Source organism: Zalophus californianus, chromosome 6 (genome assembly GCF_009762305.2).
Source record: "Zalophus californianus isolate mZalCal1 chromosome 6, mZalCal1.pri.v2, whole genome shotgun sequence".
NCBI classification, from domain to species: Eukaryota; Metazoa; Chordata; class Mammalia; order Carnivora; family Otariidae; genus Zalophus; species Zalophus californianus.
The window spans coordinates 30,049,067-30,063,811 of record NC_045600.1 but is presented as its reverse complement, the minus strand read 5'-3'; the positions used below and the strand labels follow the sequence as shown (position 1 = coordinate 30,063,811).

General features: G+C 37.8%; 1 protein-coding gene across 5 annotated transcripts in view; it reads left to right on the top strand.

Moving 5' to 3' along the window:
- PCNX1 (pecanex 1) overlaps nt 1-7,391 on the top strand; it is a 152,613-nt gene extending 145,222 nt beyond the window's left edge. For all 5 annotated transcript variants that reach the window (XM_027572187.2, XM_027572186.2, XM_027572189.2 and 2 more), the window contains 5 exons: nt 21-295; nt 1,716-1,921; nt 4,775-5,217; nt 5,630-5,770; nt 5,977-7,391. In XM_027572187.2, coding sequence (XP_027427988.1) covers nt 21-295; nt 1,716-1,921; nt 4,775-5,217; nt 5,630-5,770; nt 5,977-6,117 — 1,206 coding nt within the window. In that variant the 3' untranslated portion in view covers nt 6,118-7,391. The remainder of the gene's footprint in view (nt 1-20; nt 296-1,715; nt 1,922-4,774; nt 5,218-5,629; nt 5,771-5,976) is intronic.
- Nucleotides 7,392-14,745: the final 7,354 nt, after the last annotated feature.

The window sequence follows — 14,745 nt, the reverse complement described above, 5'->3', positions numbered from 1 at the left end:
CCATGTGTTCTGGTTTTCAGGTTAATAAGGAATGTGTCCGAGGTCTTTGGGCAGGACAACAGCAAGAGCTTGTTTTTCTACGTAACCGTAACCCAGAGAGAGGTAGCATCCAAAATGCAAAACAAGCTCTGAGAAACATGATAAACTCATCTTGTGATCAGCCTATTGGCTACCCAATCTTTGTCTCACCCCTGACAACTTCTTACTCTGACAGCCATGAGCAGCTTAAAGAAATCCTTGGGGGACCTATCAGTTTGGGAAATATCAGAAACTTCATAGTGTCAACCTGGCACAGGTGAGCTATGTCGTTGCATGTTCAGTGGTGGTGTGTTCTGACTCTCTTCATCGAGGCAGTTTGCATGAGTATCACCTGGAAATCTTATAGAAAAAATACAGATGCCATGACACAATATAAACCTATTCTGTCAGGAACTTTAGAAAGTAGTCTGGGCATTTTTATCCTCAGACTCTTATTAGGTAAATCTCATGTACAACTCTGGTTAAGAACCACTGATCCAGCATTTCGTAGAATCTTGAATAGTTCTCTTTTTAATTAAGTTTTTTAACTCTGTATTGCAGCATAGTGCCACTGTTAGGATGTGTGGGCCAACAAACAGCAAATTAGAGAAAAACCTAACACAGTTGAACAAGTTGCTCACCTGCTGTTTTATTCCATTCTAGCAGTAGGGGGAGCACGCCGTACTTGCTGAAACTCCTAGTTACGTGCTACTACTGCCATTTGAACAATCCAGTCATCACTCTGATCTCAAATCTGTCATGTCTTCGAATGTGCACATGAATTTTTTCTCTGCCTTTTGTCTAGTAGATTATGGTGTTCAGTATAGGAACATCATAGTTTGGTGGATAGTGAAGAAAAATCATAGAGTATCTTTTCAATTTCTTACAGGCTTTTGTTTAGATCCTTAAATAACAGAACTTAAGAAAAACAGAATGTGGGATTAGGGTGGCAAACTCTCCAACAGGCATACTCAAAAAAAAAAAAAGTCGCACCATTTTAACATCAGTCCCTATCCAAACAGAAAGAAGAACATAAACCACAGTGGTGTTCGAAGAAATTTCTTTTCAAAAATTATCCGTTGTACTGGAATTGCATTAAAGAGGTTGAATTCTCTTCCCTCGAGAGAAATGGTGTAGAGATTAAGGTGCCCAGCTGTGCTGGTTTGCGCAGGACTGAGAAGTGTCCTGGGAAGCAGGACTTTCAGTGCCAAACTTGGACAGTTGTGGGCAACCCAGGATAGTTGGTCACCCTACATTTAAAAAAAAAAAAAAGGAAAAATGATTGCAGCAGCTCTCTTCCAAGTGTCCTACAGCAGAAATTAGGTTTTCAGAAGTTGCACACTTCAGAGGCACTGAACAGGCACTGGCAAGAATCCTATTGCTATCTTAATGGTACAGTTTTGTTATGTGCAGTTTATTATGGCTAAGGAAAGATGAAAAGATTGGGAAAGATGATAAAAAGTGAAGGTAGATTGGGAAGAATTGAGGCAGTGAGAATAAGGGGGGGATAGTTCTTAGGCCATTCTTTGAAAACATAGCTGCCGTTTTTTTTGTGTTTCTAATACTGACTGCACCATGAAGACTTTCAAAGATGAACATTTGTGGCATTAACCATTCAGAATAGCTAGAAATAGAGTAAGACACCTGTCTTGAAGGGATCGGGGGGTAATGCTGCTTACTCTGGTGTGTGTTCCTAGGTTAAGGAAAGGGTGTGGGGCTGGCTGTAACAGCGGTGGCAATATTGAAGATGGGGACACTGGAGGTGGGATGTCCTGCACCAGCAACAATGCCACGAGTGCCAGTGACCCCCATAGCAGTGTGTCCCAGGGAAGCACTGGAAATCCAGCGCCAGGGTCGGGAGCAGGACTCCATCCACCGGTCACATCTTATCCTCCAGCACTAGGTAACGTGAAAACAAAAGTATGTATTGAACTTAGCCACTTAGTATGTGTGTATAAAGAGAATTATCTGCTGGGCACCAGGGTGGCTCAGTTAAACGTCAGACTCTTGATTTCAGCTCAGGTCATGATCTCAGGGTGGTGGGATTGAGCCCTGAGACGGGCTCCGCACTGGGCGTGGAGCCTGCTTGGGATTCTCTCTCTCCCTCTCCCTCTGTCCCTCCCCACCCCCACCCCCCAAGTCCCCTGCCCCTCTACCCTCCCACTCACGGGTGTGTGCTCGCTTTCTCCCTCTGTGTCTTTCTTCTCTCTCTCTGTCAAAAAGAAAAAAGAGAGAATTCTGTATACCTACTTGGAATATGTAAAAAGAATGTTTTGTTTGATTCCTGGTTGGACATTATCCTATTTATATTAAATATATGTATTATTTGGAATATTTCTTCAAAAGTATCATTTTTAAAGGCTAATAATATTTAGTATAATTTATTTAACTTCTCTTTCATTGGACAATGATTTGGTTTCTCCTGAATGTTATAATAAACTTTGTAATCACTATTTTCTTGGGCTAGAGACTTTAAAAATGCGATCATTAAGTCAAAGTTTATGAGAATATTTAAGATTCATGACACATAATGCCAAAAATCTTTCTAGCAAGTTTTTGTTTTGTTTTGTTTGTTTTTTACCAATTGGCACTCTCCCCGGTCATACATCGGAATGCCCATCCTGTAACCTTTCACCAGCGTGGAGTATTATCAGTTCCCATCTCTGCTCCCTGCTTGCTGAGAGGGACGGGAGAAGGGTGATCTTTAATTCATTGTTATAATTTACATTGCTCTGATACCTAAGATTGGAAGGTTTTAAATCAGTTTATCACCTGTTCCTCTTTTTGAAGTACTTATTAAGTCTCTTGCCCATTTTTCTCTTTGGTTATCTTTTTCTTTCTTTTTTTTATTTTAATTTCAAATTAGTTAACATACAGTGCAGCACTGGTTTCAGGAGCAGAATCCAGTGACTCATCACTCACAACACCCAGTGCTCATCCCAACAAGTGCCCTCCTCAATGCCTGTCATCCATTTACCCCATCCCCCCACTACCTCCCCTCCAGCAACCCTCAGTTTGTTCTCTACAGTTACGAGTCTCATATGGTTTGCTTCCCTCTCCGTTTTTATCTTATTTTTTTTCCCTTCCGCTTTGTTCCTCTGTTTTGTTTCATAAATTCCACATATGAGTGAAATCATAGGATGTTTGTCTTTCACTGACTGACTTATTTCACTTAGCATAATACCCTCTAGTTCCATGATTATCTTTTTCTTATTTGTATATTTTGTGTTTGAGTTTTTTCTCAGCTTTCTGTACTACAAATACCTTTTGCCATTCTATCCCTTGTCTTTCCATTCTCTTCCTAAGAAGGGTGGCTCCTCTTCTTTTGACAAAGTGTAGAGCAATTTACTGATCTTTTCTTTTATGATTAGTACTTTTTATATCCTACTTAAGAAAATTTTTCCTATCCCAAGGCATGAGGGTTTGGTTTTTCTGTTTTTGTTTTTCACTAATTTTCTTTTTACACAAGATCTGTCATCCACCTGGTATGCAGTAGGAATCATATTTAATCTGTTTTCATATGGCTGGTTGGGTTGATTCAGTACTGTCTTTTCCCCTACTGCTTCACATGAATGAGATGAAGTCTTAAGACATTTATTGTTAAGTTAAAAAAAAAAAATCCAGTAGCACTGGAATTAAGACTCAAAATAGTTGTATTACACCAACATTTTGTATGTTCTTTTGTAACTTCTGAGTGAAAAGCTAGAACTTTCATTGTGCTTTTTTAAATGCTCTTATTTTGATCAGCTCTTTATTTTCAGATAGAAAGTACATGGAGCAATTTTTTCAATATAGTTAATTATTTCTTAATCTTCACATTACTGTTAAAAGTCAGGAAAAAGATGAACCTGAGGAATCATATCAAGCCATTTGAAAAAGGACACAGAAGGACCTGCTATTCAGTATCACTGATAATTCATATTTAGTGGTAATCCCTTAATGGATATGAAAATTACAATGTGGTATCACCATCTCTCTATACACTGTGCAGTTTGTCCTTGGAATGGATTGAAAGGACATTAATTCTATACTTTTGAGAAGTAGTAGTTACAGATCTTGCCCCTTAGTAGATCCTTAATAAATATTTCTTATGGTCTCATTTCATGAGATACTTCATTTCTGAAATATTAAAGAATTATTCTTATTATTCTGAAATATTTCTGTGGAAGATATTTTAGGATTCATCTCAATGTTAAATCCTGATATTTGCTGAAATTATATGTCTTGCTTTTGTTCCAGAATTTTAATTTTAAAGAGCATTAGCAAATTAAAATTATTATCAAAACCACACAAGAAAACAGATCTCAGATATTTATTTCTTTTTGACAACATTAAAAGTTTTAGGTATGGGGCGCCTGGATGGCACAGTCAGTTAAGCGTCCAACTCTTGGTTTTGGCTCAAGTCATGATCTCACGGTCAGGAGATCAAGCCCCTCATTGGGCTCCATGTACAGCAGGGAGTCTGTTGGATATTCTCTCTCTCCCTCTGCCTCTGTCCCTCTCCCAACTTGTGCATGTGCATGCTTGCATGCTCTCTTGCACTCTCTCTCTCAAATAAAATCTTTTTTTAAAAAGTTGTAGGTATAAATATAAACTTTTTTAAAAAAAGTTTTAGGTATAATTTAAATTCAGTGAATTGACCAAGTAATTACTTAAGTGAAAATCTCTTAGAAACTACAAAGAAAAAAAAAAACCCAAAACACCCCGTGTTTGAATCATTGCACTTAGAATGCTGTTGTTGTTTATCCTTCGCTAGGCACTAGCCACAGCTCCCACTCCGTACAGTCAAGCCTGGTTAGACAGTCCCCTGCTCGTGCCTCAGTGGCCAGCCAGTCTTCTTACTGCTACAGCAGCCGGCACTCGTCGCTCCGGATGTCCACCACGGGATTTGTGCCTTGTCGGCGCTCTTCCACGAGTCAGATATCACTTCGAAACTTACCGTCCTCCATCCAGTCCCGCCTCTCTATGGTGAACCAGATGGAGCCCTCCGGTCAGAGCGGCATGGCCTGTGTGCAGCATGGCCTGCCTTCTTCCAGCAGCTCCAGCCAGAGCATCCCAGCCTGCAAACATCACACTCTCGTGGGCTTTCTTGGGACAGAGGGAGGTCAGAGCAGTGCCACTGATGCCCAGCCAGGCAACACCTTAAGTCCTGCCAATAATTCACACACCAAAAGGGGGGACGTGATTTACCGAGTCCAAGTGAGTAAGCACATGGTTCTTGTGCTGTTTGTGTCACATTTGTTTTTACTTCTTGTTTGTCGAGTAAAGGATTCTGATGAGAACACACCTTCCTCTTACTTAGTCTGAAGACTAGGATATGTTTGAATGTTGAAAAAAATTTTTCTGCCAGTGTAAAGAACTGAAAGCAGGTAGCATTCCAGTGGTTTTGTTCCCTGCTCAGCTGCTGTCGTGTGGCCGTTGCAGTAAGGTCAGCCAGTAGGCTAAAAGGAATTCAGGAGGTGGTCCTCTAGATTGTTTTTTGTTTAGTTACAGGCAGTGGAGAACTTGAGATGCAAAGAGTCTGTGAGAGAAATTTTGTTTGATATTATGTAATTTGTCATCATCGAGAAAAAATTGAATTGGAAATGACCCGTATTTATTTGCAATATAGATTGTCGATCCCAGTCAGATTCTGGATGGGATCAACCTGTCAAAAAGGAAAGAGCTGCAGTGGCCTGAGGAGTCTATTCGGTTAAAAGCTGGGAGAAACAGCTGGAAAGACTGGAGTCCTCAGGAGGGCATGGAAGGCCATGTAAGTTCTCTCACGAAGCTGACCCATGCTCTCACTTTTTTGTAGCCTGACTGACTTGTTTGCATGTGTTTGGCTAATTTATGCGTATGTTTTTTTAAATGTACCTTTTGCTAAATTACCAAACAGAATTACTACCTCTAATTTTGCGTGAATTTTGTGAATGTTTTCAAGGTCTCTCACTAACTTACTGTATTCTGAATCATTAGGTGATTCACCGATGGGTGCCTTGCAGCAGAGATCCAGGTACTAGATCCCACATCGACAAGACAGTACTTCTGGTCCAGATTGATGATAAATATGTGACTGTCATTGAAACGGGGGTACTAGAACTTGGGGCCGAAGTGTGAGCCAGTGTTTTATAACTACGTTTCTTTGCCCTCTCCATTCCAAGACATTGGAAAAAGAGAGGAGAGCGTGGAAGATGCCTGCAGGTATTCCTTTGCTCCTGTATGGGAGAGACTTGGACGGAGAGCGGGCTTGGTTAAGCGCCTCTCCTTTGCCCTTCACCCTGACTCCTGTCACTGTCTCCATCCCCAAATAAAGCTGAAATATTTTTTTAAGTTAGCTACCGAGAAAACATTTTGCATGAAGGATAAAGTTCTGTTAAAAATACATCCTTAAAAAAAGCTTTTTCCTATGTATTGCCTATGCTTTACATCAACAAGCTCTTCATTTCTAAACTACGATCTCATATTTTTCTAATTTCTTTGCCAAAAATAATTGCCATGTTTTGTCACAGAACATGAAATCCATTTACCTTGATTTTTAAGAACAGACCAGTATAGAAACCTTCAGTTAGACATTTAGCAGTGTGAACGTTTAATGTACAGTGAAAGAGACTATGAACAGACATAGATTTATCTTATTCCTTGAGCGCTAAAAACTTTAATGAGAAAACTGCACTAATTTTTTACAACAATGCACTAAAGTCTGAGATTTCTCAGAACATTTATTTATATATAAAAATAAAATACCATTATTTAAAAATTGCCTTTGGGATTAACCCCTTCCCTTTCCTTAAACATACATAGCAGGAACCGTGCTGCTCGTTTTCTGTTAGGGTGTGTACTTCATGCCAGTACATTGGGTGTTTTCTTTAAAATGAACGCTAAATCTCAAGACACACTGAGCTTCACCTTTAGCATTTCCCGGAGATAACAGCGCATCGGTCCTGTGAACACTACTGCCAACTCCTGTGTCCACATGTCAGATGAGCCCCAGCACCAGGTGTGCCCCAGGCCCTCTGCTTCTCTCCACTTGGGGCAAGCTCTGCTGGGGTCAGTGCTGGGAAGAAAAGATTTTTTCAAAGACAAAGATGAACAACCGGGAATTTAAAGAAAGAATTCGTTGCTTTTCTTGTAAGAGTTATTAGCTCTTGAAGTTATTCACATGCAGTTCAGTTAGTCAAGCAGAATTTTTTCAAATGAAATTATCCCAATGGTGCAGTTCTTACTGTTATATCCCTCTCTAAATAACCTCGCCTTTTATTTTGCTCCTCTCTTCTTTTTCTATTACTTGAATTTTATTTCCTGTAATTTATAGTGTGTAGGTGTAATTTGAAATATTTATAACTGTGAAATTGACTTAATAATGTTGTCTCATAAATTTTATTTTTTTTTTTAAAATATGTGTGTATTCAGGGAAATATATAATTCAGATTTACAATTGGGCTAGGTGGAAACTGCAGTTTAGATTTAATTTTCAACTGTTGGCATTTTTTAGAACCCTCAGAAAACTTTCCCCCTTTGTGTGAAACTCCAAAGACGACTGTGTATCTCCTCTGAGCATTTAGGAGCAGCCATCTTTCTACCCCGCTGTAAATGGGAAGTAAAAAGAAGCAGGTGAAATCGATTTTAATCTTGTAATTTAGTGAATCCAATGCACCCAAAGTGTTACTCATTCAGCACATGGCACCAGTCGTATTTCCAGTACTCACTGGCCACATGTGCCAGGTGGCTCCTGTATTGGATGGCACAGGCTTAAAGTGTCTTCTGATGAGATGACAGGAGAGAGGAGCTGTCTCTCTCCTTGCTCCCTACTGTTGCTCCTCCAGAGTAGCATAACACTTCAGTAGAAGGAAGGAAAACTAAGTAGCTGATGTACGCCACCCGACTGCATTTTCATCTGTTTTGCTCTTTTCTAATGTACAATTTTTGTGGTAATTTAGGACCTAGTGTGCCTCGTGCTGATGTTTCCATACTTCACACTTTGCAAAATTTACTGTTTAAAAACATTTGTTGAGTGATTTCCTGAACCTTTACACAAAGGGTACCCTTGCTAAATTGACCAATTAAAATGTATTTTCCTGATATTGTCATGATATTCTGTATTCTGTATTTGCCTCATTTTGGCAAATTCACAGTATGTCATCAAGGTTCAGGCTTTTATTTTTCTCTTCTGAAACTGAATATATGATCTGTCTGTCTAACCATCTATATTTATTTAAGATATTCTCAAAGGAGTTACAATTCCTGCTGCTTGTTCTCTTTCTGAAATGAATATGATCTTTTCATGGTCATTACCTAGATGGGAAGATAAATGGAGCCCTTTTCAATCTTAAATGGAAGATAATTCATTTTTACATGGGGGTAAAAAAACCCTGGGCTTCAGATGATTCAGTCTGAAGGGCTAGAATTATTTTTATTCCTAACTTCCCACCCCCAATTGTTAAACACATTACCATAGTCTAAAAACACGAGACTAGATTTTATACAGAACATATATATTGGGTCTTGATTTGGGGTAGCAACTATGGACATTCATCTCAAAACAAGTTGAATTTTATTATCAGATAGCCCCTTAGTGAATTTATGAATTAGGGACCCCTACCAGGAGCCCTGTTCTTATTTTTTTAAGTCTAAAACTGATAGTCTTTTGAAAATCAAAGTACTTTTCTAATAATTATGTCAGAGGAAGCAGTGATAATTCAAAGAAAGATTCATGTCTTAACAATAATTGGACCTGAATTATTACATACAAATATACATGCTTCCATTAAGTAAGTTGATCGTACTGTGTTACTCTACTTTTCCCACCCCACCTTGGAGAATAGTGAGCTGTTTGTTTAGATTCCCTGATTAACTTTCTTCGTTGGTGTGCAAGACTCCAGCATATACACTAGCGTCTTTAGGTCACAATTGCTAAAACTTTCAGAATTCCGTAATTTGAAAATAAGAATATGGAATTAAAATACTAGCTTTTTATGCATTTCCCTTAAACAGAGTTTCATTGATATCTTTCTGGTCTTTTTCTTGTTTGATTTTGTTTTTTCCTTCTTTTGAGAGAGAGTCCTGGAGTGAATTATAAATTGTTAGCTTTTTTTTTTCTTATTTCCTGTCATTCAGTGGCAAAAATCACTTTATAACTCAAAGTTAAACTTTTGGTTACTCTTCCAGCTTATAACTTGGTGTGAGCCCTCTTTTTACACCATTTTCAATACTTGATGAAACTTTAAATATTCACATTTTTCTAAAGAATTCTAAATTTTCCAAGAGTTTAGATTAATATAAGCTGTTGATATTTAAGGGGCTTGGAAGAGTAAGTGGTGAGGCTGTATATTTTTAAGGTAAGAGGAGATTAATTACCTTTCAGGAAATTAATGAACAAACTTCATCAGTGTTCTGCCTTCTCTGAGTTTCTGTTATTGGAAGATGAGCTTCCATTAGATTTGAAGTGGTTTTAAAAATATTTCAAGTGTATCTGAGATACTTTTACTAATCCTTGAAACAGAAGTAGTCAGTGTTTCTATCCTGAGTGAGGTGTGGAAAATTACTCTGTGTACCAGATGTCAGGCAATGAAAATACGTTTTTATGTAGAGACTAAACTCATTAGGAAGATGTGTTTTTCTTCCTGGATTGCTTTATTTTTCTATATTCTATCAAAATATAAAAAAACAACCTCAGATCTAAGCAAGGGTAGCTTAGCCTTAATAAATTTCACTTTGCTTCTGAGTAGCATCCTTCTGCCTCTGCTTAGAAATTCTTCATTTGGTGGATTGCCACATTGAGTCATCCATCCAGAATGAGATCTTTTAAACTTATGATTTGCCCAGAGTCTAAAATTATCTTCTTCTTTTAGTTAACTTTCAAAAATCTTTCCTCCTAAATATATGACTTGAGAAAAAGATACCTTAGTAATTTTGCTTAAGAAGTCTTGGAATTTATGTTTACTAGCTATTAAACTATAAACTACCCAGATTAATTAATTTTTTGTTTATCTTCCTTATTTCATTAATATAGACAGTCCTCCACCCCTTTGTTTAAACCCTCAGGATTCATTCTTACTCTTTTCTGTAGTATAATATAATCACACAAAATTACTTTGGACACAGACCCAGTCCATTTTCCTTTGATATGATAAATTGTCCAGAGAAGGTATACAACATCAATTTTTATTCCGGAGGCTTTTCCTTTAGTTCTAAAATGAGTGGAAAAATAATGTTAATCAAGGCTAAAATGATACTTGGAACCTGTTAATGGCCTTTGAACTTTTGGTTCAGTCTTAACGTGGACATTGAGTTTTATTGATGTAGAGAAAGGAAAGTCAGATAGGACCATGTATTTGTGCAGCGTAAGTTTTAATATTACATTGGATATCTGTAGGGGTTTTTAACTAAGTATTTAAAAACTAGCCTCTCTCTTCTTCATTTCTCTCTTGAAAAAATCTGGTTGGTATACACCTAGGCCTTCTCATTTTTAACTTGTGAAATGTTTTGGTAAGAATTGTGACTGGAAAGGAATTAATTATTATACAAATAGATCTGGTAGGTATGTGAGTGGAGCATTAATTTTGCTTGAAACAGGTATATTTTCTGCTTTGAATCACCTCACCAGAGTCATCTGTCAAGAATTATGTATGATAAGAATTTCTCTTTATTGCCTGTCAGCCACATATTCTTCCTGAAGTAGAGTAGATAAGTTCTATTTGCGAGCTAAACTTTAATATCTGCCATTTTATGGAGGTAACACCGCATTCTTTGGGGGAACCAGAGTTGATTGTCATCGCAAGGTTACATGACAACTCTGTCATAAGACTTATACCTATTATATAGGGTCAGGCCTTTTTTCTTGCCCTCAGCTCTGCACCTGACAATTTATGATTTAGTGGAGCCACGCTAGAAGGAACAACAGGCATGTAAGATGGTGGGAAGGATGGCTGCCTGGGTATTACTTGCACAGATGACACGATGCCCTGGGATTCAAAACAGAGTAGCAGGTAGAAATTGAGATGGCTGCTCCGGATGACTCTTGGGTTTAGAGTGACTGTGGTTAAACAAGATTTTTTATATGTGAAGCTTGATTCTGCAACCAAAATAACAGAAATGTGGGGGAAATCATGTCTGCTTATGCTTTTTAAAGCTTATAGTTTAAGTAAAAATAAATTGTAAAAAACTGATTAACCTATACAATGAGCTCTGCATGAGGAAATGGAAGGAAGAATACTAAAAGTGGTTCAGGAAGATCTTGTGTGAGGAAGGAAAATGGGTTTCCCTTTTCTGATCATGGGCTCTGAAAGCATTCATTGCCTTTACCAGCATTCAGTATAAACCAGAGATAAGAATATATGTACTTGCGTGGGTCCGTGAGTGTGTGTGCGTCTGAGTGTTTGTTATTCTAAATAGCTTGTAAATATTGTAGTTGCTTAAAATGGAAAATAAAAGCTGAGATTGTTTTTTTTTTCTTTGCAAATATATTGCATCAAAAATACAGTATTGACAGTGGATAAAACACTGAGGAAATAAATTTTTTTTCATTTTGCCTTCTGTCCATTTTTGTCAAATTAAGAAAAATTCAAGTATACCGTATTAAGCTCTGCATAGCATATTTTAAAACATGTACTTGGTTCTGAAATAATCATTTTAATCAGAAGCTTTGGGCTATAAACATGCAATTCAGCTTATAACAGAAATGTACATATTTCATATTTAAAGGGTATCTTTTCATACTTGGTAGAAAGGTTGTAGTTTATGTCTTGAATTTATCTGTCATATTAATGATATAATATTAGATGGAACATGCAGGATAATAAAAGTGTACATGTGTTCACTATATTACACTGAGTTACAATATAGAAAAAGAGTTGAACGTTTGGATTATAGTCATCAGAATCAGGCAAACGCTAACCTGAGGCATGTACTTTACACTGTTTACATGTAATAATACTTAGAGAAAAGTGCAAGCTGACTTAACAATAAGAATAGATCTGCTCTTGATCAAATCACTTAGGAAGCCTTTAGTGAGTCATTTTAACTATTAGTAACAACCCACACCGCCAGGCTGCAGATGAGGTGCCATCTGTATCAGAGTCCCGGACAATTTGCTTTCTTCCCACCCAGGATCACAGTGGCACAACAGGAAATGTGGTGGTATTTAGTCTTAGTTTTTCTAGTGACAGGAAGCCTGCTGGTTAGAGGAAACACATCTCCAAAGAAAGAAATTCTTTGCATCATCTTAGGGCCAGAGATTCAAAGCGGGGTTGAAATGAAGTTTTGAGTCCCATATAACCTCTCCATTGTTCTTGAAGTGCAGTTTACTTAGGATTTTTCCTCCTAAAGGATCCAGAAGTTTTGTTGACCGGTAGCCACTGGATCTCATGAGGTTAGATGCGTTTTCCTGTGGGGAAGGTGAAAAGGACCCTGTAAAGTAAGGACATGACCAAATAGTGGTTTCTTGGGTATTCAGTCTGCACTTACTATGCAAAATACTTGTTTTATCTGGCCCCCCCCATATGTGCTTATTGCAGGAAATGAAGTGTAACTAAACTTCATACTTGGGAAAATGTAATTTGGTATAAAGGGATCCCTAGATTGCTCTATAACTTCTTAGGATACACATAACAGCAAGTGGCTAGAGATGAATCCATCTTGTCTGGTAGCCTTTTCAGAAACCATTCAGTTTCAGTGTGTAGTGAATTCTGCTGAAGGGAAAAGTCATCCTTTGGTCCAGGGCTACCTTTTGCTCCCCAGAACTTTGTGTGAATACATAATAATTGGCCCTTATAAGAATACTCGAGGTCTCCAGTCTGATTCTAAAGCATATACTCTTGACCTGTCTTTATCAGATAAAATCAACATCCCAGGACAATGTTGAATTTAAGCAGATACCAAGTAGTTCATCTATATTCATAATACTTTTAATGGTTAATGGGTTTGCTCTCACACACCATCCACGACTTCTTGATTTTCTACCAATGCAGTGTAGCACAAATGGAAGGTGTACCTTTCTTCAGACAGAATGCAGGTTTGTCTAGCTTATTAATTTGGAAGTGACTCCTTTTGTACAGTTGCAATTTGAAGCAGTATTCATTTAAATGCTTTCAAAATAGTAACTTACTTGGGATGCTTATAGTTGCAAGAAAGAGAAAACCCATTTCAAAAACCCATTTCAAAGTTGCCGAATATAGGAAATTGGCTCACTACAAAATTAAGGGTAGACTGGGCTTTTAGGATTGGTTTGTTCATGTTACTCTAGCTCTGTATATCTGTGATTTTCTCAACTCTACCCCTTGTGTATGCTGGCTTCCTTTCAGACTTTAGCTGCCTGTAGTTCTAGACCCCCTTCTATACACATCATCATCCAGAAAGAAAAACACTTCTAGTTATCTCTTACATGGGAAAATTTCCCAGAAGCCTCAGCATATTTCTCCAGGGATCTTTTTAATATAAGATTTAACATACGCAAGATCCTTAACTTGTCCCAATGTCCTGATTTTCTAAACCTGTCATGGACAAGAGAAACAGAATTACCTTGATTGGCTCAGACAAATCAGAGCTAGCCTTCAAGCTGGAGTCCATTCCCCAAACAGTAGGGCTGCTACACAGTGCATACAAAAGTGTTGACTAAAATGTCCACAACAGATTTGTATATACTCTCCAGAATTTGAGTATTGTTTTCAAGAAACAGATTCAGACCATCGGAGAATTAAGGTGTTTCTTCTAAGATGCATCTGTAGCAGATCTAGAGCAGAAAATCAGCAGAGCCGTAGGCAGACACAGGTGCAGATGTTTGCTCTCCTTTTCTCAGGGGCTGCCTTACAATGACTTTTTTGCTTTTCTCTCTGTAAATTATTTCCTTCCTTAGATTATTGGAGGTGGGGAAGGATTTACCAGTGAAACCAACTGGACCTGGAATGATCTTTAGGCAAAGGCTTCTAATTATGGATTCAAATTTATGTTAGTTTTGGCAAGTTGGGTTTTTCTACCACTACAGTTCTCAAAACTTTCGGGTCTCTGAATACTCAGAAAAAAAGTTGCTGAGGACTCCCCCATCCCAAAGAGTTTTAGTTTATGTGGTTTATATGGATATTTACTGCATTAGAAATTAAAACACATTTTAAAGATCTTTTTTTAAGATTTTATTTATTTATTTGACAGAGAGACAGCGAGAGAGAGAGAGAGAGAGAACACAAGCAGGGGGAGTGGGAGAGGGAGAAGCAGGCTTCCCCCAGAGCAGGAATTCCGATTCAGGGCTTGATCCCAGGACCCTGGGACCATGACCTGAGCCAGAGGCACACTCCTAACGACTGAGCCACCCAGGTGCCTCTCAAAAGATATTATTTCTAAAAGAATTAAACTCATTATATGTTAACATTTTTATTTAAAATTATGCTTCCAGCTTAAAAAATGTATGAGACATCTGAACTATCTGCTTCTACATATGTGTTGCATTATATTATTTTGGTCAAAGCATAGGAAAACCTGGCCTCATATATATATATATTTGGAAAAGAGAGAAGTTATTTTAATAACCAAAACCTGGCCTCATATATATATATATTTGGAAAAGAGAGAAGTTATTTTAATAACCTTTTCAGAATTGTTGATATTCTTGTCTTGATACTTCACTAAAATTAGACAAGTGGTACTTTCTTAAAGGTTAGTTGGAATGTGGAATCCCATTTGTACTGGATAAATCCGTTGCCTTACCTTACTTGGAATGGATCTTTTACCTGGGTGTGATTTTGTAACATCATTTAT